General features: G+C 36.9%; 2 protein-coding genes across 9 annotated transcripts in view; both read left to right on the top strand.

Moving 5' to 3' along the window:
• Positions 1-27,205, top strand: part of COL24A1 (collagen type XXIV alpha 1 chain) — a 397,241-nt gene that overhangs the window by 130,552 nt on the left and 239,484 nt on the right. For 5 of the 6 annotated variants that reach the window (XM_044944759.2, XM_044944764.2, XM_044944762.2 and 2 more), the window contains exons 14-19: positions 13,991-14,044; positions 16,065-16,109; positions 23,630-23,722; positions 23,799-23,843; positions 24,085-24,138; positions 24,403-24,456. In XM_044944759.2, coding sequence (XP_044800694.1) covers positions 13,991-14,044; positions 16,065-16,109; positions 23,630-23,722; positions 23,799-23,843; positions 24,085-24,138; positions 24,403-24,456 — 345 coding nt within the window. The remainder of the gene's footprint in view (positions 1-13,990; positions 14,045-16,064; positions 16,110-23,629; positions 23,723-23,798; positions 23,844-24,084; positions 24,139-24,402; positions 24,457-27,205) is intronic. The other variant, XM_044944763.2, reaches the window with a different exon arrangement.
• LOC102389104 (heterogeneous nuclear ribonucleoprotein A3) lies at positions 21,096-22,504 on the top strand. 3 transcript variants are annotated; one of them, XM_044927151.2, is made up of 2 exons: positions 21,096-21,149; positions 21,216-22,504. In XM_044927151.2, the coding sequence occupies exons 1-2, from the start codon at positions 21,144-21,146 to the stop codon at positions 22,281-22,283; spliced, it is 1,074 nt and encodes a 357-aa protein (XP_044783086.2). In that variant the 5' UTR covers positions 21,096-21,143; the 3' UTR covers positions 22,284-22,504. The 3 variants fall into 3 exon arrangements, with proteins under 3 accessions (XP_044783086.2, XP_044783087.2, XP_044783085.2); XM_044927152.2 differs by having other exon boundaries at positions 21,102-21,963; positions 22,108-22,504; XM_044927150.2 differs by having other exon boundaries at positions 21,102-22,504.

Here is a 27,205-nt window from a genome sequence, read left to right on the forward strand (position 1 = left end):
ATTTTTATGATTGAGTAGTATTCCATTATATTCATGTATGTGTTTGTGTATATATATACACAAACACATTCATACATACATACATATCACATCTTTATCCATTCACCTTGTCAGTGGACATTTAGGTTACTTCCATGTCTTGGCTATTGTAAATAGTGCTGCTATGGAGTGCATGTATCTTTTTCAATTAGAGTTTTCATCTTTTTTGAATATATGTCCTGGAGAGGGGTTGCTGGCTCATATGGTAACTGTATCTTTGTTTTTTAAAGGAACTTCCATGCTGTTCTCCACAGTGATTGCACTAGTTTACAACAGTGTCGGAAGGTTTTCTTTTCTCCACACTCTCTCCAGCGTTTATTGTTTATGGACTTTTTGATGATGGCCATTCTGACTGGTGTTAGGTGATACCTCACTGCAGTTTTGATTTGCATTTCTCTGTTAATTAGCCATTTTGAACATCTTTTCATGTGCCTGTTGGACATGGTTCAGTGTCAAGTAATTATTATAGCATATAATTTGTAGAATAATAGTAACTGTTTTTAGATAATTGCTTAAATTTTATGTAACATATTACAGTTATAGTTTTGGAGTCTCAAAATTACCAGAAACTGGTAAAAATAAATTACTTAACTTTCTGTATTATAAAATATGAAACACTCTGATAGTCAAAATAGTAAAGATAGTAGGCATAGAAAACTTCCAAATCCCAAGTCCAAGTCACTATAAATATGATCTTTGGATTACTATATTGGTTTTTATCCTGAATACTAAAGCTCTATGTTTATATGAGTAATTTTAAAAAGTATAAAAATGTATATGTATTAACATGGCATATATGTGTACACCACAGAAATTTATGGAGAAGTAGTAAAAGTTCAGTCCAAAATTGTCAGAATATTGCTAAGCTTAAGTTTGGGAAGATAATTGTTATAAATCATGTGCCCATATTGGTTGCCAAAGAATCACTTATTTCCCTGAGTAAACACTAACCATGGAATTAAGTTGTTGTGAACCAACTTCCTTAGTGATGTCTGTATTATTTTAATGAAATTATAGACTTACAAGTAAGAGATACCTTCTCCTAGATAGTATAAATATTATATGATGCAACTGAAACGGATACATTTTAAAATAACATGTTATTTTGGTTGTTTGAATTATTTATTATTTAGCCTCATATTGGTATTTTTAAATCAATGTTTCTGTTTAAAGTTATTTCATTTATTTTTTTTAATTAATTTTATTTTATTTTTAAACTTTACATAATTGTATTAGTTTTGCCACACATCAAAATGAATCCGCCACAGGTATACATGTGTTCCCCATCCTGAACCCTCCTCCCTCCTCCCTCCCCATAACCCTCCCTCTGGGTCGTCCCAGTGCACCAGCCCCAAGCATCCAGTATCATGCATCGAACCTGGACTGGCAACTCGTTTCATACATGATATTTTACATGTTTCAATGCCATTCTCCCAAATCTTCCCACCCTCTAGCTCTCCCACAGAGTCCATAAGACTGTTCTATACATCAGTGTCTCTTTTGCTGTCTCGTACACAGGATTATTGTTACCATCTTTCTAAATTCCATATATATGCATTAGTATACTGTATTGGTGTTTTAAATTTCCCCAGAAAACTTACTTCACCCAAAATAAAACATTCTTTTTATTCAGTTTGCAGATAGAGTTGATATTTGTAACACAATGTTTTTGGTTTTTCGACCTGGAAAAGTAAAAAACTGTTTTTTTAAGGAATTTGGTGTATTTTAGGATCAGGCTGTGTTAAAATTGTTTTATTGAAAAATTCATTTGTTCCTTAGGCTTAGATTTTTGACATTTGATAAGTGGTTTTATTCCAAACTACTTTTGATTTTAAGATCTTAGTATTAGGTACTTACTAATCAGAATTATTTTTAAAGACCTCATATAATCACTTACATATTAGTCAACATTTGTGTACTCATGCTTTTGGATATTGAGATAATATAGTTCTTAATGTCTTCCTTTTCTTCCCTGCTGCATTCTCTACAGTGTCACAATTGGATCAAAATCCTTATTGTCAGTTAATATTTGAGATCTTAAAAACAAGATGGTAGACAATCTTTGTTAGCTGGGACTCTTAAACGTGATAGAACTACTGTTCTGTTTTACATGTCTTACTGTTTTTATTTGAGAAGCTTCTTGGAGCATATGATATGAACCAAATTATTTAAAAGCATAACACCACCCGCTGACATAATAGAAAAGAAGAATGTTGTTTAAAAAAATGAGCAATACAGGGAAAGAGGATTTATGTATATGTGTTAAACTTCTTATTTTATTGTTCTTGTTCAGTCACTAAGTTGTGTCCAACTGTTTGTGACCCCATGGACTGCAGCAAGCCAGGCTCTCCTGCCCTTATCTCCTGAAGTTTGCTCAAATTCATGTCCACTGAGTTGGTGATGCTATCTAACCATCTCATCTTCTGTGCCCCCTTCTCCTTTTGCCTTCAATCTTTACCACCATTAGGGTCTTTTCTAGTGAGTCAGCTCTTGGCATTGGGTGGCCAAAGTATTAGAGCTTCAGCATCAGTCCTTCCAATGAATATTCAGGACTGATTTTCTTTAGGATTGACTGGTTGGATCTTGTAGTCCAAGGGACTCTCAAGAGTCTTTCTCCAACACCACAATTCAAAAGCATCAATTTTTCAGCACTCTGCTTTCTTTATGGTCCAACTCTCACATCCATACATGACTACTAAAAAAACCATATAGTTTTGACTGTATGGACCTTTGTTGGCAAAGTGATGTCTCTGCTGTTTAATGTATTGTCTAGTTTTGTCATAGCTTTTCTCCCCAGGAGCACGTGTCTTTTAATTTCATAGCTTCAGTAACTGTCCACAGTGATTTTGAAGTGCAAGAAAAGATCTGTCACTGCTTCTATTTTTTCCCCTTCTATTTGCCACAAAATAATGGGACTGGATTTTATATATGTTACTAATTCCAAGTAGCTCTCTTTTTAATGAAAAGTTTCCAAACTTCTTTCTGTAGTGCCACAGTTAGGAAATTCTACAGCTCCATTAAAAAAAAAAAAACATTTTGCAGGGCTCACAGTAGTGTCTTACAGTGTCTTAATAGTCTCTTACGGTAAGTCGAAGCAAATTTATATAGCTCTATGACCTAAAATATCTATGCCCAAACTGACTTTTCCAGGATTGAAGATAACATATTGGAGATTGGATTGGCTCTCAACAATACCTAGAAAATCGTTGTCAAAATATAGAGGTTTTTTCCTGAGGACTTTTTCAGATCTGATAATAATAGGTTATAAATAATCAAATCATATTATAATTGAGGTTTGATTAAAAGCAAAAGAGTATTCAGTTTTCTTCCTATGACCATCAAAGTATCACAACCTAGAATAGTGAGCAAAATAACACCCTTAGGCACTGGGACTTCAGAGATGTTTACTTTTCTAAGTATAGAAAATAGTATCTCCTCTTCTCTTCTCAGACATCTTTCTGCTAGAAGAATCTATTTTAGGTAAACTGTATTTTGGCTTCTAACTCCAGTGTTAGAATTTCAGAATATAAAATCCTCTGTTAGACATCTGTTATTAGTTCTTTCTTTAGCCCCAAACAATCTTAAATATGTACTGCAAAGCCATGTTTCAAACACATACATTTTATGGAGAATTTGGAGACAGTGTTTCTTTGTCCCAGGAAAAGTTGAGTTAATTTATAGAAAGAGAATTAGTATTGCTCGAGCACTACAAAAAGTTGTCACTAATTTTTCAGTGATTCTACTTCTTTCAGGAAAAATGTATTTTCTGGGTTCTGCTTTACTGGGATAGGCTGTAGTAAGTAGGTTTGGCTAACTATAGCTTGACAAGAGGGCTTCCTATGTGGCTCAGTGTTCAAAGAATCTGCCTGCCAATGCACGAGAAGCCAGAAACACGAATTCAATCTCTGGGTTGGGAAGATCCCCTGGAAAAGGGAATGGCTACCCAGTCCAGTATTCTTGCCTGAGAATCCCAGGGACAGAGGAGCCTGGCAGTCCATGGGTTTGCAAAGAGTTGGGCATGACTTAGTGGTGATAAGCTTGACAAGAAGAGCTCAGGAGTTTGAATTAAACCTACCTTCAAGGTTAAGTCAGTTACTGACCAAGAAGAGAGATGCCCAGTGAACACAATTGGTAAATTTTAGGAAATCCAGGCAGAGCATGATTTCATGGGGGTATGACACCAACAAGTGGGAATTCAGGCAGGCATTTATTTTCAGGGTGAAAAACTTCAGGCAGAACTCAAGAGAGTCTTGTAGGTTATCAAAAGGAGGAATGTGAAAATGTGAGTGCAAATATGGAAGTGAGATTTGGCTTGGGTTCATGGTCTGTGTTCTCCTTGTGGGAAAATTTAAGAATAAAGTTGGCCTTTATGATTGAGGGATAATGTTATGCATCAAAAATGGTTCTTGAAGAATAAGGCAGATTCTAGTTCCTAGAACTAGAGTACAAGTGGTAACCAGTCTTTAACAACAATACAGGAACTTCAGTCTGAGAACTGAGGCCCAGATCATAGCTAGGTTAATAATAAAACCTGATTTGATGCTAAATCTCCAAGAATTTGGCTGAAACCCCTTAAATTCTTACCTAAGTTTACAATTAGTCTCAACTGTTGGGGAATGGTTTATCATTGAAATGTGGATCAAATTGTCTTACCTATGAGGAAAAGAAAGAGGCAAAGACTGAATTATCACCAAGTACTTTATACTCTAACTTTCCTTACAGTAATAGTGTTTGTCTTTAAACGACTTTAAACTATCAGGATTTTCTGGTAATATGTATTCATGTGTAGAATATATAAACTTGACCTGAGGTTTTATTTTAGTATATTTAATCCTAGACAATTTAGTGTAGTCTTCTCTTTTTATTTCTTCATCTTGGAAAAAGTTGAATTTCTGTTTTTATTGGTAGTGCCTGTTTATCAGTAATACCTGTTTAGTGTATGTATCTTTTACGATAACTTTTATTTATCTCTACTTTAAGTTGAACTTTTTTCTAAACATTTGTTCTTTAGAAAGAGTAAAATGTGTTCACAGTTCATTGTAGTCTTTAATAGAAGAAGTTTGCAATGGTTTTATTTTTTTTTTGATTCCATAAATATAGTCATCAGTATTTTTATGGTTTAGTTCCAGTCTTTCTCTAGTTGTTTTATATTCAGTATTTTTTAATGTCTTTGTAGAACTAGGAAAATAATTCTCTTACTAGATTCCAAAAGTGGTAAGTTTTCCACTGTTTCGTGATACTTAGCTTACTACCAAGTATACTATCTATGTGTAGTCTGTGGTATTAACACCACATATGTATTCAGGCATACCAAGTCTAGAATACTTCTTTTGTTCTTAATGTTTGATAACTACCGTATTTGATAGCAGTAACATCAGACCCAAGCAAGAGAGAAGCTTGATCTGGGTTCTGCATTTTAGAGGACCCTGCCAGAGAAGGCAATGGCAGCCCACTCCAGTACTCTTGCCGGGAAAATCCCATGGATGGAGGAGCCTGGTAGGCTGCAGTCCATGGGGTCGCTAAGAGTCGGACACAACTGAGCAACTTCACTTTCGCTTTTCGCTTTCATGCATTGGAGAAGGAAATGGCAACCCACTCCAGTGTTCTTGCCTGGAGAATCCCAGGGACGGGGAAGCCTGGTGGGCTGCCGTCTATGGGGTCACACAGAGTCGGACATGACTGAAGTGACTTAGCATAGCATGGCATAACACTTCAAAAACAAATAAAATAAATGTATTAAAAAACACACACATGAGTTCCCCATCATTCAGGATCCAGCCTTTAGCATTGGCATTGTATGACCTGTAATCCTAGACATCCATTCATGTTGTTATGTATTAGGTAGCTATTCTTTATTCCATGTTAGAGGTGTAAAAAACAGTACATATGTATTATTTCTTATAGTTTCTGTGGGTCAGGAATTTGAGAGTGGCTTATTTGGGTGGGTTTAGCTTAGGGTTTTATATGAGGTTATAATCAACATTTGCTAGCTAGGTAATGCTCAAAATCCTTCAAGCTAGGCTTCAGCAGGACATGAACTGAGGAATTCCAGATGTATAAGCTGGATTTAGAAAAGGCAGAGGAACCAGAGGTCAAATTACCAACATTTGTTAGATCATAGACAAGGCAAAGGAATTCCAGAAAAACAACTAATTCTGCTGAAGCTCCAATACTTTGGGCCACCTGATGTGAAGAGCTGAGTCATTGGAAAGGAGCCTGATGCTGGTGAATATTGAAAGCAGGAGGAGAAGGGGCTACAGAAGATGAGATGGTTGGATGGCATCACTGATTCAATGGACATGAGTTTGAGCAAACTCGGGGAGATAGTGAAGGATAGGGAGGCCTGGCGTTCTGCAGTCCATGAGGTCGCAAAGAGTTGGACATGACTGAGCACTGAACAGCAAGGAGCCCCTCTAGTCACTGTTTTTTAAGGGAATTAAGCACAGGGAGGCTAGGTCACTTGTTCAGGGTCACCCACAGCTATAGGGGAGTCAAGATTTGACCATATATATCTGGCTCCACTGAACTGACTTGTACCCTGAGCATGGATACAAAGGTATTTGTTGAAATCATTGTAAAATATATTTCAATGAAAATCCCTACCTGATAGTCCAGTCATCTGAAGGCTTGAGTGGGACTGAAGGATCTTGTTAAGGTGGCTCACTTGCTGGTGGGAAGTCTCATTTCCTCCCCATGGGGAGCTCTCCACATGGCAACCCGAGTGTCCTTTTTTTTTTTTGGTAAATGTTTAATTTTTTTTTTATTTTTAATTTTTGGCTGTGCTGAGTCTTTCTTGTTGCACATGGGCTTTGTCTAGCTGTGATAAGTGGGAGTTACTCTTTCACTGCAGTGTGTGAGCTTCTCATTGTGGTGGCTTCTCTTGTGGAACCCAGGCTCTAGGTGCATGAGCTTCAGTAGTTGTGACACATGGGCTTAGTAGTGGTAGCTCATGAGCTCTAGAGCATGCAGGCTTCAGTAGTTGTGGCTTCTGGGCTCCAGAGTGTGGGCTCAGTAGTTGTGGTGCATAGGCTTATTTGTCCCATGGCATGTGGAATATTCCTAGACCAGGGACCAAACCCATGTCCTCTGCATCGGCTGGCAGATTCGTATCCACTGCTCCAGCAGTGTAAGTCCTGTGTGTCTTTACAGCATGGCTGTTAGCTTCCACCAGAGCAAATGGTTAATGAGAACAAAATGAATGGTTAGTGCCTTTTGTGACATATCTTTGGAAGTCACATACTGTCAATTCTATATTCCGTTAGTCACATAGACCAGTCAGAATTCAAAACGGGAGGGGATATGCAAGGGCATTAATACCAGTGAAAACCCTGAGGATCCATCTCTGAGGCTGGCTACCAAGGTATTTTAATAATATTCAAGCCTCAGAGAAATTCTTCTCCACGTATCTTGCCTATAACCTCGCATCTGAATACCATAAAGTTTTGTAGATGGTACCATTACCAAAATGAGACATGGAAACTGCTTGAGTTTATAATGAGGATTGAGCAGCCAGTAGAAGCACTGAGGTCGAGGAAAGATGAATTAATGTATCTAATTCTCCTTTCAGCATGAATGCAATAGGATCTTGTGTAATGAAGTACTGTTTTGGTAATGCAAACCTTCTATTTTCCTGCTTATTTTTGTGCTTTGATTTTTGGTTTCAGAGGTAGTAGAATGAGTACAGTATTTGTAAGTAGTTGCACCCAGAGACTGAGAAACATTTTGTAGTATTAAACAATTCATATTACTCTTAAATTTGTATTTCATAGGTATAGACACAAAGTTCGTGAAGCAGGATAAAAATTGTTTACATTGGCAACTAGATGCATAGGACATGTTAGAATAGTAAAAATTTCAAAATACAGATATTAGATTATATTAAAATTTTAAAGACAATATAAATTTTTAAATTTATTGAACCAGTATTATTATTATTCATTATTTATAATTTGCAATATAAAATAAAAATCAGTAGAAATTTTTCAAAGAGATTATTTACTTAAAATTTTAAAATCTAAAAATAGTGCAAATAGTCTTACATTGAGCATTACCACATAGTAAAATTTGCAATAGGACTGTGTACTCTAAAATGTAGATTTAATTACCAATTTTGTATAAGTTTCCTATCTGTTCCTACATAATAAATACCACAAATGTAGCAGCTTAAAATAATACTGATTTATTATCTCACAGTTTTCATGGGTCAACCATCCAGATACTACTTAACTAGGTCTTCTGCTGAGAGTCGTGAAGCCGCAGTGTCAGCTGCTGCATTATTACCTGGAGTCTTGGCTGAGAAGAGTTCACTTCCAAGCTCATTCAGGTTCTGAGAAGAATTTTTTTCCTTGAGGTTGTGGAACTGAGGATTCTGGCTTTTTGCTTCTTTTTTTATTTGAGGGGAGTGGTGTAGCCCACCTTCAGGTCCTATAAATTGTCCACAGTTCCTTGAGGTCATTCACAGTTCCTTGCCGCGTAGGCATCTCCAACACAGCTGCTTGTTTATCAAGCTCACATGGGAAGATTCTAGCTCCAGACTGCTAAAGTGGACTTGTGTGTGGTATAGCATAATCACATCAGTGACATCCCATCATCTTTACTGTATTCTTGTTGTTAGAGGAAGCAAATCATAGCCCCACCGCACTCAAAGGAAGGGTTTGGACAAAGATGTGGACACCGGGAGGTAGGAATCACGAGGCATCACCTTAAAGGCTGTTCACTGCAGTGATCAAGCAGTGGAAATGAGCAAGAAAATTATTCACAACTTGAAGAGATCAAGTGAAGTCCCTTACAAAATAAATCTTTACAAAGTAAAATTTTGTAAACTGATCAAAACAATAAAAATGTAAGAAAGAGAATTATGTTCACAGAAGCAACAGTGCAACTCTGGTATGCCCATTTAGAAGACGATAAGAAATTGCCATTTATGCTAAAATGCCATTATGCCAACTTGCCATTTGTGAAATTGGCAAGTTGAGCAAAAAGGGCAAAAACTCAAGCTTTCCTATGGATGATAACCTGCAAATTGGCCATTACATCCTTTGGTAGGAAAACTCAATTTGATTAAATTAGTGGTTATAATTTTCTACTAAGTAAATATGAGGGAAAATTTATTTCATTTTGCAATGTATTTTTTCAAGGAGAAAAAGAAACTGTAGAAACTCCTTTGTATTCTAAGTTCAAAGGCAAAGTGTTTTGTCACTATTTATATTTCACAATCAATATTTCAGATCCCTTTTTTTTTTTTTTTTTTTACAGTGGAGATAATATAGCTGCAAACACTTAGGTTCATTTTATTAAAGGAACTTGGAGCTCTTCCTGCATCAGAAAAGAAAAAAAAAAATGCATGGAGTTGGCCAAATCAAAATAACAACTGAAAAAAGTGTGAACAAGCAGGGGCATATGCAACATTATAGAACACTGGTATGATTTTCTTCAAAAGAAAATATATGACCAATATAGCCACATGATGCTTTTCTGTGACATTAACTGTTCTATATTTCATAAAACAAAATGTCTAGATGTAATAGGAATTATTTCAAATATTGGTAACACAGTGGTCAATATATAAGATGGATAAAAACAATAAATTACCTCTGTCTAGAACAGAGAAATTAAAAATGAAATGGAATGCTTAATGGGTAGCAAAGTGAGAGGAGAAATAATACATAAAATTTTTAAAAGTAGATACAGTTTCAGTTCAACTAAATTGTTTCAGGGGTAAAGTGACATTGGGCAGCTAATATTTATTATATATATTGTTGAACTACCAGAAGAATAGGAAATTGAAATTAGTAAGTACTTATTTTGTTGTTTTTATGCTGTTCGTAGGGAATACAGGCTTTGTGATAAGTGGAGAACTAGTCACAGGGCTCTCCCTTCTCCCCAGGGAGAAATCATTAGTTGCGTGGGAGGCTGGACTGGAGAGCAGCATCTCCCACTGGATGAGAGTAGGGGGCCAAGGGGTTTCAAAGATCACATTTTCTAGGCATCCTGAATGATTCCCAAAAAATGATTTTAGCAGTCTAGCTTCTTGTTTAGACCAATTGCACTTTAAAAAAAAATTATTAACATATAATTTACATACATTCGCCGCTTGAAAGTGTACAATTCTGTGGTTATTAGTATACTCACAGACTTGTGCAGCCATCACACTGTCTAATTGTAGAACATTTTCATTATCTCAGAAACTATACGATGTCACCCCCAGTTCTTCACCACATCGCAAGCTGTAGGCAATCACTAATCTGCTTTATCTCTGTAGATTTACTTGTTCTGAACATTTCACGCCAGTGGAGTCCTGCAGTGTGCCCCCTACTGTTTATTATTTCACTGAGGTTTCTGGAAAACTTACTTAGGATCTGTCTAAAAATATCAATCGTCTCAAACTTCAGATTTATTACAGTTTTTTAACTGTACTCTTTCCATTACCTGTATATCATAAAAACTTTCAAATGCCCGTAATAATTCATACTGAATGGAATGATGTACTGTAGATTTTTAAGCTTGTTGGCAACAGCATTTGACTTCCAAGGACAATGAAAGCAAATCCCTGCCTGAACTTCAACTGATTTTAAAGGGGGTATAGCTGCAATATGTTTCACTACACAGATGATTTTTGCATTATCCTCTAATTACAAAATAAGAGAAACTGCTTCTAGTAGGAATTAACTATGTCTTAGAACATCATACCTTTTTTTCCCCATTCTTAAAACATCTTTGCAATTTAGTTCATTCATGTTTGTATTAATGAAGCAGTGATTTCTGGCAGTTTGTTAAACATAATATTTAATACTGGCTTGCCTCAGTAAAAGATTATAAAAATCTAATAATGTGCTTTTATTTTTGTTAGTCTTACAAGTTTTTATAAACGAACGCTATCAAACTGTTGGAAATAAGTCTTACAAAGCATTTTGTAGTCTTTTTAAAAAAATAATTTATTTTTGGTTGCACTAGGTCTTCGTTGCTATGAGAGGGCTTTTTCTAGTTGCGGCGAGCGGGGGCTACGCTTTGATGCAGTGTGCAGGCTTCTCACTGTGGCGGCTTCTCTCGTTACAGAGCACAGGTTCCATGCGCATGGGCTGCAGTAGTTACAGCACTCGGGCTCAGTAGTTGTGGCGCCAGGGCTTAGTTGCTCTGAGGCATGTGGAATCTTCCCAGACCAGGGATTGAACACGTGTCCTCTGCATTGGTAGGCAGGTTCTTATCCACTGCACCACTGCAGTGTCCTTGTTGTTGTTGGTGTTCTTGTCGTTCAGTCACTCAGTTGTGTCCCAACTTTGTGACCCCATGGACTGCAGCATGCCAGGACTCCCTGTCCATCACCAACTCCCACAGTTTACTCAAACTCATGTCCATTGAGTCAGTGACGCCATCCAACCATCTCATCTTCTGCCGTCCCCTTCTCCTCCCACCTTCAATCTTTCCCAGCATCAGGGTCTTTTCAAATGAGTCAGTTCTTCGCATCAGGTGGCCAAAGTATTGGAGTTTCAGCTTCAATATCAGTCCTTCCAATGAATATTCAAGACTCATTTCCTTTAGGATTGACTGGTTTGATCCTCTTGCAGTCCAAGGGACTCTCAAGAGTCTTCTCCAAAACCACAGTTCAAAAGCATCAATTCTTTAGTGTTCAGCCTTCTTTATAGTCCAACTCTCACATCCACACATGACTACTGAAAAAATCATAGCTTTGACTGAACAAACCTTTATTGGGAAAATAATGTCTCTGCTTTTCAATATGCTACCTAGGTGGGTCATAGCTTTTCTTTCAAGGAGCAAGCATCTTTTTAATTTCATGACTGCAGTAATGATCTGCAGTGATTTTGGAGCCCAAAAGAATAAAGTCTCTTATTGTTTCCATGGTTTCCCCATCTATTTGCCATGAAGTAATGGGATCAGATGCCATGATTTTTCTTTTTTGATTGTTGAATTAAGCCCACTTTTTTACTCTCCTCTTTCACCTTCTTCAAGAGGCTCTTTAGTTCTTCTTCGCTTTCTGCCATAAGGGTGGTGTCATCTGAATATCTGAGGTTTTTGATATTTCTCCTGGTAATCTTGATTGCAGCTTGTGCTTCATCCAGCCTGGCATTTTGCATGACGTACTTTGCATATAAATAAGCAGGGTGACAATATACAGCCTTGATGAACTCCTTTCCCAATTTGGAACCAGTCCATTGTTCCATGTCTGGTTCTAACTGTTGCTTCCTGATCTGCATACAGATTTCTCAGGAGGCCGGTAAGGTGGTCTGGTATTCCCATCTCTTTGAGAATTTTCCACAGTTTATTGTGATCAACCCAGTCAAAGGCTTTGGCATAATCCATAAAGCAGCAGTAGATGTTTTTCTGGAATTTTCTTGCTTTTTCTGTGATCCACCGGATGTTGGCAATTTGATCTCTGGTTCATCTGCCTTTTCTAAATCCAGCTTGTAAATCTGCGCCACTGGAGAAGTTCCATATAGTAGTCTTTTTAAAAGTGAGGTTTAAAGTTTATAAACTCAGTGATAAATCACTGGTGAAAACTTTAATGTGTAAAGTAAGAGTAACTAAGTAATTGAGTTATTTTGCAGTAGAAGTTATAATTAGAAAGTGTGTTAATTTCCTGCCCTTAATAGTTTTACTCTAAGGAATTCTCAGGGGAGAAGACAATGGCACCCCACTCCAGTACTCTTGCCTGGAAAATCCCATGGACGGAGGAGCCTGGTAGGCTATAGTCCATGGGGTTGCTTAGAGTCAGACACAACTGAGCGACTTCACTTTCACTTTTCCCTTTCATGCATTGGAGAAGGAAATGGCAACCCACTCCAGTGTTCTTGCCTGGAGAATCCCAGGGACGGGGGAGCCTGGTGGGCTGCCATGTATGGGGTCGCACAGAGTCAGACATGTCTGAAGTGACTTAGCATAAGGAATTCTCAGTAGGTATTTAAGAAGCCTATATTTCAGTGACATCCCATTTTGTATTTGCAATATTTGTAGGCATTTTTCTTTTTCTTAAATGATGTTCTTACATGTATCATATCTTGAAGTGATGAGTTACAGTATTCGTATAGACAGTAAAAAGAGCTGACTCTGCAGTCAGACTGTATCCATTCAAATCTTGGTCCCACCCATCACTTGAAAGTGCAGGTGACTTAACTCTTCTACACTAGTTTCCTCAGCTGCAAAGTGAGGATATTATACTCACTGATTTGAACTGCTGTGAAGATGAAATGAAGTAGTGTATATGTAACAATATGTGTAAAGCCTTTTGCACAAGATAAGTGTACTAAGCTTATGCTCAGTTGTTGCTGCTGCTGCTAAGTCACTTCAGTCGTGTCCAACTCTGTGCGACCCCATAGACGGCAGCCTGCTAGGCTCCCCCGTCCCTGGGATTCTCCTGGCAAGAACACTGGAGTGGGTTGCCATTTCCTTCTCCAATGCATGAAAGTAAAAAGTGAAAGTGAAGTCGCGCCATCGCGCCCGACTCTTCACGACCCTATGGACTGCAGCCCACCAGGCTCCTCCATCCATGGGATTTTCCAGGCAAGAGTACTGGAGTGGGGTGCCATTGCCTTCTCCGTTATGCTCAGTATTATTACCTATTTCATTTTCTGTGGTGGGTATAAACAAACAACATGAAATAGTGGATGTAACTAATGGATTGGTCAATTGGAAATCTTGATTGTATTTCCTCTAATTCAGTGATTCTTTATATAATGATGAACACATTTCTATTTCCTCCAACTTATCTTTCTGTATATATTTTGTGGCATGTAAAGTAATCTTTATAAAATATAGAAATAATGTACTTAAAAATCAGTGACATTTTATGCAAAACAAATACACATTTTTGTTGCACTACAATTTATAGGTTAGGAAATGAATGATTCCTATTACTAAGTTCCTTACCTGAAAACAAAGCAAAGATGAATTCCTTATTTTGGTTTTAACAGCATTTCTTTCTCTTTCCTTGGGTTAGGGTTTTCCAGGTGACTTTGGAGACAGAGGCCCTGCAGGTCCTGATGGCAGTCCTGTGAGTAAAGAGTGAAGGTCCACCCTTGCATTCTAGCATCATTTGGATTCCATAGCATCCATACTTGTCATACTCATTACCACATTCCTGACAAGCACTCTTGACCAGACAATTGTGATACCACTGAGCACATTCTATTTTGTGATTTTACAACAAGAGAAGTAAAACAAAGTGTTATAAATTCTGTCTTGAGATGATCTTTACAATTCAGTATCTTGACTATGTTATACATTACTAAGTAAAATATTAGAAGTATACAATCACAATATTGACTTGTATATTCAGTGGAGGGGGTGGGCAGACATGGGAAAGAAGCCTTTCATATATATATCAAGGTACTAACAAGCCTCATGTAAAAATTGTGCATTTAGTGATTGCTCTTTGGGACTCAAACCTATCATTGATCTATCTTACTTTTGAGTAATTTATAGAGAAGTCTTTGAGGGGATCATTTAAATATGTGTTCAGATCAGGGAGTTAAAATTCTAAAATTAATTTAACATATTATAAAAATGATGGAATGCTGTTTTGCCTGAATTAGGAATAATTTCTATATTTAGACATCTGTAAATAAAATAGTGTTTGAAAATAGTTTCCTTTTATTTCATTTTCTGAGGTATAAACTATATTAGCTTATGCATGGAATTTAACAAAAGTTTTGTTATAAGGCTTGGAAGATAGAATAAGAGTAGAACTGATTTTGAAATAAATTGTTAAAAAAATCAGATCATGTCTTAAGTAAAATGTTTGTCATCTTTTTCTTGCCCATGATTCTGAGCAGCTTCTCATTTCAGGCATAATAACGTTAAGCATTATTTACATTTTTTTATACCATTTATTTCTTTACACACTTGGTATGAAATCATCTTGTCAAGTATACTTGAAGTTTGTTAGAGTTGGACTCCTACAATATTTAACATTTTACCCTTTGAAATCTGCTTTTTATACTTAAATTATACTTTTGATGAGCATTTTGAATCATCTTTAGAATAAACTGGATATTTTCAATGTATTGGTTTATAATTCTTTAAATTTTGTACTACATCTCTGTTTCAAAACAGTTTAAATGCAGGAAAAAAGGGAAGGTTTATTCTTATACTTTGTGCCATGTAAATGATATAACCCTGACGTGGTATAGATTAGGAATTATCACAAGGACGGTAATGATGAGGTCAAAAGACTGTCACAAAGGCTCATCAGGAATCAACTGGAAAAATGATAGTTTAAAACCTCGTACAAATAATTTAACCAAGTTGGTAATTTCTTACATTTGTATAGTGCTTTATGAAAATTTTCAGAACCTTTAATATAACAGTTTTCATTGTGTTCTTTACAAAATAAAAACAAATATTATTTCTGTTTTATAAATGAGAAATTTAGAAAATTTAAACCAAGTACTTCAAAAGAGCTGACAATGTTTTAAGTTATCTGAAAATGTTCTCACTCAACAAATTGACCATCCTGTCTTTTCTCACTACATATAGGCTAATTAGGGCTTCTGTGGTAGTTCAGTGGTAAAGAATTAAACTGCAATGAAGGAGACTTGGGTTTGATCACTGAAGTCAGGAAGATCCCCTGGAATAGAAGTGGCAACTCAGTCCAGTATTGTTGCCTGGGAAATTCCGTGGACAGAGGAGGCTGGTGGAGTACAGTCCATGAGATCACAGAAGAAGCCAGACACAACTTAAGAGATTAAACAACAACAGTAGGCTAATATTATGTCCATAATGCTGCTTATTATGAGACTTACTCACAGAACAGACAGAGAAATCTATTATCCCAGGCTAGGTGGTAGTCCTGGCATCCCAAAGCATGGAACCAGGGCTACATTTATAGAATGTTAGCTGCCACCAAAGAATTGCACTTCTTAGGATGCAAAAGAGTAGGAAAGTTGCAGAAGTTAGCTAGAAGAAGGTAAAATTTGATATATTTTTTTCCTAGAAATTTTTGTCTTCATCTTTAGAAAATTCACTTAGTTTGGAATCAAATTTAACCAATTTTGCACATTTCTGTTACATAGGGACTTATAGGTAGCACTGGTCCTCCGGGATTTCCTGGGCTTAGAGTAAGTATCAAATATCATCCTTCTTATAAAATTCTTTTGTGTTTATTTATATTTGTTCAATGTGTTTTACAACCTTTAGTATAAAGAAAATTTTTAGTGTCATTGTTGAATATCAACCTTGCTCACATGTGTTTTCCTGCCAGGTATGCAAATTTAATCAGTAATATAAATCTAAAAATGAATTATACTTTATGATATAATAACAAAGCTGAAATAATAAATTTTCACAGGTTAATGTGTAAGTGTATTTATCTGTTTCATTGAAGGATACTTAATCAAGATTCAGTTTCTCCAGAAGTATAAGACCTAGAACAGCCACTTCTTTTCTTTGAGGTAGTCTTTCATACAATCTGGTCTGGAGGGACAGATAGGGCTAAACAAAAGCACATGGTAGCTATAGGCTTTATGCAATAAAATTAAATAAATGATTGGGAAAATCATCCTGAACAAAAGGTAGGAGCCAGACTTCGCCAGTACCATTGAACATTTTCATACCTCATTTATTTATTGTACTTAAAATAGTAACTATTATTTGTTCACTTAATTAATTTTTATACAGTAAATTCAACTCTTAAATTTCACTAAAGTTTCTGATGTCATCAAAGTACAGTTTAGTAAAAGCAGTTCTTTGAAGGCTAAAACAATCCAGTCCAGATACGTGTCTTTCTGGTACATTTTTGATTATTCATTTGACTAATCAAACTGTCGTATGTATCCTCCTGATATGTCTTCATAAATATAAATTTCTCTTATCCAGACTTCTGGTTCATGACAGGGATATAAGTTACAGATATGGTATATAAATTTAGAGCCATATGCTTTAACATTCAACTATAAAAGCAAGAATGACATACTTTTATGAAATGTAAGGAGCCTAATGAAAATAGAATCTTAAAGATAAGCCTATTTCTATTCACATAAAAGTAGGGCATGACCATGGCAGAAGTAGAATTTCCTTTAAAAATCAATTTAGAGCTTGCTCTAGTATGTAGAGTAGGTAATTAAGACTCCAGAGTTTTAGGCCATAAATTATGGCTACTGTATTTTTAGCTTGAACTTGAACACAGGTCTTCGGACTACAAATTAAAAGTTTTTCCCCCATCTTAACTTAACCCATGGCAGAAGGTGGTGGCCTGGCCAAAGGAATATCTTTCAGAAGTTTAGCTATTGAAACTGTGGTAAAAATCAGCATAACAGGTTTTAACTTTCTCATATGGGATGGCAAGAACACAGAATTGAGAGTTAAAAAACTGTAATTAAAAAACTACAGTTAATCTAAGACCGTTAGACTTTTCTCTTGTATACGATTATTAGTAATTATAATAAAATTAGCAAGAACAGCTCACTTTCATTTAGTATTTTCTATGTGCCAGTCACAAAGATTAGGTAATTTAATTCTCAGAACAGCCTAAGACCATTTAGCTTATAAGTGTTGAACTCGGATTTGAAGGCAGGTGATGTAGATCCTGGAGAAGACAATGGCACCCCACTCCAGTACTCTTGCCTGGAAAATCTCATGGACGGAGGAGCCTGGTAGGCTGCAGACCATGGGGTCACGACTTCACTTTCACTTTTCCCTTTCATGCATTGGAGAAGGAAATGGCAACCCACTCCAGTGTTCTTGCTTGGAGAATCCCAGGGACGGGGGAGCCTGGTGGGCCGCTGTCTATGGGGACGCACAGAGTCAGACACGACTGAAGCGACTTAGCAGCAGCAGCAGCAGATGTAGATCCAGAGTTCAGAATTCTCCCCCTTGTGTTATACCAATTCCTTAAAGCTTCTACAACCTTAAAATATGCATTGTATCTCTTAAGAGATTTCTTTAGAAGTCATGAGAAGCCCTATGGGATGATAGAGCCCAAATGACCAATTTCTTTTCTCAGAACTTAGACTAGGGCTGTACCCATAAGTGGTAGTCACTGGCCCTACCAGTGGGGAGAGACAGGAAGCAGGGAAGGGAGCTGGACTCCAGAGACACACTTTTCTTCATCTGACCTATTAGCATTAAAGTTGGTTAGTTCCAAAGTTTCCATTATTATGTTTAAGACCCAGACCAATATTCTTAAGATGGCCTAAGATGTCTAGGCTTTTGGTTCCTCTCTGCATCTTGAGAATATACTCTGTGCCTAAGCCAAGCTGTTCATTCTTCAGATGCAGCCTCCTTACTACATGGCCTTTGCACTTGTTTGTCTGCCTGAAACACTTAAGCTCTACTTTTCTGCCCAATAGTTAACTGTTACTTATCTTTCAGTTCCAGGATTTAGCACAGTGCCTGACACATAGTAATGCTCAATAAAAATACCTGGGTTTTCTGTCCTTTTTCTTCCTCCGTTCACCCTTTGGTAGGTGGGAAGAGATTCTATAGAAATGAAAGTGGCTTATGAAACTAACAGTCATTTTTGTAGTCCTCACTCTTCTACAGTAATAGAGATGGTATTTTATACTTTTCAAAGTACTTTCTTTCACATGGATCTAATTTTTAAAGTAGACAGAACAGGTGTTATTACTTCCTCTCTTGTACATTTATTGTGCAATTATTACAATTTTAATCAAAATAGTGGGAGCACCATTATTATTATCTAGTTCACAAATACTGAACTAGATGCCAGACCTAAAAAGTATATATAAACAAATTAAGATTCCTGCTTCCTGGCAATATTATAATCTAATATGGCCTCAAGTCAAGCCACTGAAAATGGAGCAATTTATCTTAGAAAATCAGAGTGGCTTCACAAAGGAGATGTCTTTTAAGCTGTTTGTTGACTGTATGTGAGTGGGATGAGTTGGGAAAGGGGCTCTTGGGCAGAAGAAGGCTGTGTTCAGATGCACAGGCGTGGTGGGAAATGGAATGTTTTGGAAATGAAAAGAGGAAGAGTGGGCTTGCAGCCTGGGAAGTATGGGGTGATGGGAGAGGAATGCAAGGAGGTGAGGGCTTCCCTGGTGGCTCAGAGGTTAAAGCGTCTGCCTCCAATGTGGGAGACTTAGGTTCAAACCCTTGGTTGGGAAGATCCCCTAGAGAAGGAAATGGCAACCCATTCCAGTACTCTTGCCTGGGGAATCCCATGGATGGAGGAGCCTGGTGGGCTACAGTCCACGGGGTCACAAAGAGTCGGACACGACTGAGCGACTTCACTTTCACTTTCACTTTTTCAGGAAAGATTATGTGAACTTCGGTGTTCCATAGTAAACAGTTTATCTGTTTGCCCTGAACTGCTGTTTTTCATGTGTTCCCTTCCAGCAGGGCAGGTATAGCTCCTGACAAGAGGTGATACTGCTTTCTCTAGATTATTTTTTCCATGCAGTTAATTGTTACTGTCATTTGCCTTCTCAGTTAGTAACAGTGATTATTGCCTGGTAGTGTGGCTGAGTATAGTCGAAAAGCCTGGTAATGGCATTCACGATCTTTTTGGCGATATGTTCACTCAAGAACTATGATTGGCTAGTGGCTGCTACTTTGATAAGAACCTACCCTTGGGTCTCTCTATTTCTTTGACTGACTTTGACTCAGTAGTTCTCTAGTATTTGTCACTCTGTGGGAGGCTTTTTTGCTTCTATTGCTATATCCCAGACACCCTCTGCTAAGCCCCAATGCATGAAATTATTTCCTCTGTCTGCTTCATCTTCTTATGGGAATGAAGTGTGGTAGGTAGGGAGTGTTGAAGGACCTTCAGTTTATCTTTATGGAACTGAAAACTGTTACTAATCTATCATGAAGCAATTTCAGAATATGTAGTTTTTTAGGAGTAGGATTTTCCATACAGCCTGTGACATACTACAAAATATTTGATGTTTCTTGGAAGTTTCTATACCCATATCATTTTACTTTCAAATTCTTTGTTTTACTTGGTCCTTTATAATAAATATGTTTTTTGATACCTCCTGAAATTTACTATTTTGTGATTTTTCTTTCAGAGATACTAAAAAGTAAAATAGAATATTGTGCATACAAGGCATATTCATCTGAAGATGCCAGACTATGCACAGTAGTATATTTACTGCAATAAGAATTAAGGATATTGTCTATAGAAAAACAACAGGACAATAAATAAATGTTTGTTTTTGATATTCCTTTCCATTTCTTACATGAATTAGTGCTGTGTAATTTCCAGAGACATTTATTGTATTTTTGAATGACTATCAGAAGTTTTAAAGCTATGAACTTTGAATAAACTAGCCACTGTAATTATAAGAATAATTATTTCCCATCAATGGAATTTGTCAGTGATGTATTGATGCTGTGTTTCCATTTGTTAAGTTGAAAAATATTATTCTGCCTCTCACAGTCTCATATTTTTCAGGATTAAACATGTTGGGAATAATTTATCTAATGTTTCACAGACTATAGGACTCACCCCAAAGTAAAGATGTCATATTTTCCATTCTGAAATTTGTAGTATGTAAATGTGGACTCTTAGAAATATACTGTTATGTCAGCACTCTAGAAATCACTGTTTTAAATTTAAAGTTGATTTCTTCCTCCAGTATTCATTCCACACTTCATTTCAAAACTATTATGTGCCAATTATTATGTTGGGCTTGAGATATAAAAAAAGAATAAAACATGCTTCTACACTCACAGAATGCACAGACTAGGAAGACAGGGGGAAAACAAACAAGGAAACCAACCAAAAAAAAAAGAAAGAAAACAAAACAGTGCAGTATATTTAGTACTGTAGCAGAAGCATATTCCGTTAGTGGTTTTCAAGGGCTTGGAGCATGTGAGAAGGGAGAGTATGTTCAGACTAGAAAACAATTCATTGTGTCTAGAATGTTGGATTTAGAGGAGGGAGAAGGAAAAGGCAAGTAGAAACAACTGGAAGAAGATGGGATGGAAAGTACTGATGGAAAACTAGTAGTAAGGGTCTGGAATACTGTCCTAAGAAATATGGATTATAACTAAACTGAACAACATTTTCAGCATTGTCACAAATACACCTTTAAAAGTTCCTAAACATTTGGGAAGCACAAAAGGAAGGTTGAAAGCAACTCTTTGGATATTGAACTCGAGTTGGAAGAGGCGAGTCCGGTCTCAAAATGGAGGTAAAACCGCCGCCCGGTCGCCCCCAGCCCGACTCCGGCCGTCGCCGCCGCCGCCGGGGGGAGGAGGGTCATGATCCCAAGGAACCAGAGCAGTTGAGAAAGCTGTTCATTGGTGGTCTGAGCTTTGAAACTACAGATGACAGCTTAAGAGAACACTTTGAGAAATGGGGCACACTTACAGATTGTGTGGTGATGAGAGACCCCCAAACAAAACGTTCCAGGGGCTTTGGTTTTGTGACTTACTCTTGTGTTGAAGAAGTGGATGCAGCGATGTGTGCTCGACCGCACAAGGTTGATGGGCGTGTAGTGGAACCAAAGAGAGCTGTTTCTAGAGAGGATTCTGTAAAGCCTGGTGCCCATCTAACAGTGAAGAAAATTTTTGTTGGTGGTATTAAAGAAGATACAGAAGAATATAATTTGAGAGACTACTTTGAAAAGTATGGCAAGATTGAAACCATAGAAGTTATGGAAGACAGGCAGAGTGGGAAAAAGAGAGGATTTGCTTTTGTAACTTTTGATGATCATGATACAGTTGATAAAATTGTTGTTCAGAAATACCACACTATTAATGGGCATAATTGTGAAGTGAAAAAGGCCCTTTCTAAACAAGAGATGCAATCTGCTGGATCACAAAGAGGTCGTGGAGGTGGATCTGGCAACTTTATGGGTCGTGGAGGAAACTTTGGAGGTGGTGGAGGTAACTTTGGCCGTGGTGGAAACTTTGGTGGAAGAGGAGGCTATGGTGGTGGAGGTGGTGGCAGCAGAGGGAGCTATGGAGGAGGCGATGGTGGATATAATGGATTTGGAGGGGATGGTGGCAACTATGGCGGTGGTCCTGGTTATAGTAGTAGAGGAGGTTACGGTGGTGGTGGACCAGGAGGATATGGAAACCAAGGTGGTGGATATGGTGGCGGTGGTGGAGGATATGATGGTTACAATGAAGGAGGAAATTTTGGAGGTAACTATGGTGGTGGTGGAAACTATAATGATTTTGGAAATTATAGTGGACAACAGCAGTCAAATTATGGACCCATGAAAGGGGGTAGTTTTGGTGGAAGAAGCTCGGGCAGTCCCTATGGTGGTGGTTATGGATCTGGTGGTGGAAGTGGTGGATATGGTAGCAGAAGGTTCTAAAAACTCAGAAGAAAAGGGCTACAGTTCTTAGCAGGAGAGAGAGCGAGGAGTTGTCAGGAAAGCTGCAGGTTACTTTGAGACAGTCGTCCCAAATGCGTTAGAGGAACTGTAAAAATCTGCCACAGAAGGAACGATGATCCATAGTCAGAAAAGTTACTGCAGCTTAAACAGGAAACCCTTCTTGTTCAGGACTGTCATAGCCACAGTTTGCAAAAAGTGCAGCTATTGATTAATGCAATGTAGTGTCAATTAGATGTACATTCCTGAGGTCTTTTATCTGTTGTAGCTTTGTCTTTTTCTTTTTCTTTTCATTACATCAGGTATATTGCCCTGTAAATTGTGGTAGTGGTACCAGGAATAAAAAATTAAGGAATTTTTAACTTTTCAAAAAAAAAAAAAAAAAAAAAAGAAAGCAACTCTTTGAAGATGAAGGATGATATGTTAGCCAGGCACAGAGAGGTAGCAAGAGAAAGAAGGAAAAGAGGTAGTAAGAGAAAGAAAGAGGAAGCAAGAGAAAAGAAAGAAGAAAATGGCATCGTTGACACAAAAATTAAGCGATCTCCAAACAATCAAGAGATTTGCACTATTTTTTCAAATTTTACTTTCAGAAACTTTTATAGTTGCTGTTGTCCTTCGAATTTTAAGATGATGCATTGAAGTTTTTCTGGGTTTCTTGCTTGCAAGAAGTTATAGTGGCAGTTAATGTTTTTGAGTAATCTTGCATTGGAGAAGTTAAATTGAAAAGCTTGATATTGGTGACTGTCAATTTCATGTTTGTTTCCTCAACACTACCATACAACACTACTACAATGCTTGATACATATTCTGCTCAATAAATGTTAAATGATGAATGAATGAGAAACCCAGAAGAGTGGAGCCTTTTATTTACTACTCAGTTCCCTGAACTTATGGTAAATTTTGTTATCTGCAAGTTGTAGATCATGAAGTCATTGGAATGCTTAGCACATAGTAACTGCCCAGTAAATATTTGCTGAATAAATAGGTGAAAGAAAATCTAAGAAAATCAAATGAAGTATTTTTTGAACACTTCCTGGGAACATGGCACTAAAATATTTCCCCTATCATCAAGATATCTCTTTGGAGAAATATTTCAAAATGAATCCGGTGGATAGTAACTATTAGAACTCAAGGAAGAGAAGGATCCTAGTAGATAAGATCAGTATGAGTAGGCTTAAGGAAGCAGAATAGACCTCACTAAAATTTGAATGAATGGTATGATTTATAAATGTAAAGAGGAAAAGAAATTGTTAGAGAACAAGCATGTGTGGGAACTTAGTAAGATGAATTATTTCATTAAGTTTACCATGTTCTCTTTTTAATCCTAGTGGTGCTCAAGGATACCTTTCTTTCTTATTGCTTTCCAGGGCAGTGTTGGCCCTGTGGGACCAATTGGACCTTCTGGAATCCCTGGCCCAATGGTATGCTTCTGTTTACATAATGGATATTTCACTTTGATTTCTCTATAATGTCACAAAATATCACTTTCTTTTTTAGGGTCTTTCGGGCAATAAGGGCCTACCTGGAATCAAAGGTGATAAGGTGATTTAAATATTTACATTGTCATAGAGATCATTTTTTTATCACATTTACTTTTCTTTTGAGTCAACACCACTTATAAAATATTTTTATTAAAATATGGGATCCTATCTGTAATATCAATTATATAACTTTTCTCAAAAGTAGGAAAAATAGAGAAATTTTTCTTGTATAACTTGTATTTACCTTCTTATTGCCACATTTGCTTTGCTTAAGTGTCTTTGTATGAAATTGTGCTCCCCAGGGTGAACAAGGCATTGCAGGAGAGCAAGGAGAAACAGGGTATACTGGAGACAAGGTACCATTCGTTTTATATAAATTAAAAAAAAAAAAAACACAAAACACAGTGAAAATATATGCATTCTTTAAAAAGAAAGGAGTACTCATTATTTCAACTCATGTATTTTTTTAGGATATAGTATCAATCTGATTCTGCATGTCTTGTTTGAAACATTTTCTCAATTTTTTTTTTAATAATTCCATGACTTCTTTTAATAGTTCATAAGTAGAGGCGTATCTGCCTTCTGTGGTGTAATAACTTCTCTCTTTCCTGTTCTTTTAGGGTGCTGTGGGTTTTCCTGGACCACCAGGGATGAGAGGAAAGCCAGGACCTTCAGTAGGTTTGAACTTTTGCTTTTCTTTCTGATTCATGGAGTGCACACTATGGCATGACTCTTGATACCTGTTGGTGTTCGTGGAATGTAAGAAGTAGGGTTTAAGTCTACCAGTATGGCATTTTCTCTCCACTTATAGCATACAGTTAATCCTTGAAGTTTTCAGCTTACAGTCCATAGATTATGGCACCTCACCCTCCTCACCTCCTTAATCCCAGTCCAAAGCCAAATTTCCATCAGCCTTAAAGATTTTGCTTAATCTGTTATAGATAGAATTTAAACTAAGCAGTATATTTTAAGCCAGAAAATATAAAGCAACCTTAAATAACACTGTAATTTATCCAAATATCTGTTTCATTAAGAAAACATTCTGAAGAAAAGATAGCATGTCATACTCTCTTATGGGCCCAAATATTCTAGTTCCTTGTCTTTTTTAAATCTTCGAGCATCAATTAACTGAAATAAAAGGATACTGTGTATTGTAGTTAACTTGAAGCCAGGTAAACTATAAAACTAAAGTTACTGAATGGTTAAAAATATTTAAATAGAGTGGTTAAAACTTGAGTTAATGGTATATATCTACATATTAAAAATCATAGTAATGATTATACCTAAAATTCACTGTTTACAAAATGCCAGGCAGTATTCTAAGACCTATACTTCTAATTTAATCCTTAAAACAGTCATATGAAGTTGGTACTATTACTATTCCTATTTTACCTATGAGGAAAAGTGAGACACGGAGAGTTAAATAACTTGCCCAAGGTCCCAGAGTTAGTTGGTAGTCACCCAAGAAAACCTGGTGACCACAGATGTCAGAGTCCATGCACTTAGCCACTGTGCCATAGTGTTTTATGCTTCAGTGTTTTAAGATTGTTTTAGGGTTTTATACAACTCTTTGACCATGATTGTAGATCCAAAATGAAGTGAAAGTCGCTCAGTCGTGTCTGACTCTTTGTGACCCCATAGACAACAGAGTCCATGGAATGAATTCTCCAGATCCAAAAATTAGATATAAAATTATAATCTAACATTATAAAAGAGGGTTGTTTTCCTGAGCAATTTCACCATGTTTCCCTAACTCCACCCTCTCATCTTTAGATTGTTTATTTTTGCATCAAAGTAAGCAGCATTAACGGAGAAGACAATGGCACCCCACTCCAGTACTCTTGCCTGGAAAACCCCATGGACGGAGGAGCCTGGTAGGCTGCAGTCCATGGGGTCGCTGAGAATTGGATACGACTGAGCAACTTCACTTTCACTTTTCACTTTCATGCATTGGAGAAGGAAATGGCAACCCACTCCAGTGTTCTTGCCTGGAGAATCCCAGGGACGGGGGAGCCTGGTGGGCTGCCGTCTATGGGATCACACAGAGTCGGACATGACTGAAGCGACTTAGCAGCAGCAACAAACAACATTAAGTTACGTAGCTTTACATCACCATTCCTTATGATTTCTAACAGTGACGGCATTTTATATACATTTCCCAGGAATCATTTAATCCAAAGAACAATTGTTGGCATCTGTTTATGTAATGATATGTTGATGGTGAGCTTTTCCTTTACTACTTTCCACTCAGTTGACAGTGTACCCAGACTTGTGCCATGGATATGAATCTCATAAGGGGCAGGAGAATGGGTCAAGCTAACAAAAAGCTTCTATTTTTCAAGGATGATTTGAAACCACTTAAAAGGAGCTTTAAGTATCTGCAGTGTTAGCAAAATACTTCTTTTGATAATAATGAAATGGTATGACATATTTTCTAAGGCCAGTACTAAGTAATAAGTGGTATTAGTCTCTTGCTTTATAATTAATTACTAGAGAAAACTAGTCATATCATGCTTATATCAGGTAAACCTTTTTAATGTCTTCTTTACTCTTTGATTTAATTTATAATGATTACATATTTATTGAAATTAGGGAAGGCTGAATAACTGGTCTAAATAACAGAGATGTAGATTTTGGTTCCAGCCTTGACACTGACCTGCTGTGACACTGGATATTTAACCAGCATGGTATCTAGTTTCTCATTTTTAAAAGGAGTGTCAGACTATATCATATGTAAGGTTCCTTGCAGCTCTGTGACTTTTTAATATTTTCCTCTCTTAGTAATAATGCTTCTCAGTGTTTCTCTAGTCCAAGCTAAAGCAAAGACTTCCTGTTTCACCTTTGACATGTTGTCTTAAAACCTTTAATTTTTTTCCTCCTGGAGTCACTAGACACTCTAATGTGGTACTTTTAGGCAGTGAATCAGGGAGCATGAAATGATGAGCGTGAGACTGTTACTTGTTCATATTGTACGTTTCTGTACTATTCTAATAAAAAATGTTAATATCAGCAGGGATTACTTTGGTCAGAGACAGCTGACTATTTTTTGTTTGTTTTATCAAATCTTGAAAACTATGTACTTTGGACTAAAGATAGGATAAGAGACTTAGGAATTATTATTTATGAGACCACCTTGACTTTAGACTCTCACTTTATCACTTGTTTGTATCTTACTGTTATTTAAAAAATTGTAGATGTTTGACTTAGAAACCTTTCCTAGTTATGGAAAGAGACACTTGTTTAATGAAAAATTTCTTACAAAAATCAGCAACTATATTAAAAATAAATTGTACAAGTTAGTGTCTTTCTAAACCATTTGCTCCCTATCATGCAACGAATGCCAAAGTCATATGAATGTCTTTATTCTTTTACGTCTCCTGCTTTTGGTTTTCTGTTATCTACAACATTAGTGTCACTGATAGT

This window comes from Bubalus bubalis, chromosome 6 (genome assembly GCF_019923935.1).
Source record: "Bubalus bubalis isolate 160015118507 breed Murrah chromosome 6, NDDB_SH_1, whole genome shotgun sequence".
NCBI classification, from domain to species: Eukaryota; Metazoa; Chordata; class Mammalia; order Artiodactyla; family Bovidae; genus Bubalus; species Bubalus bubalis.

Bases quoted from the DNA above. Each gene is read 5' to 3' on its own strand.
- LOC102389104 (XM_044927150.2), top strand. From the start codon at position 21,144: ATGGAGGTAAAACCGCCGCCCGGTCGCCCCCAGCCCGACTCCGGCCGT.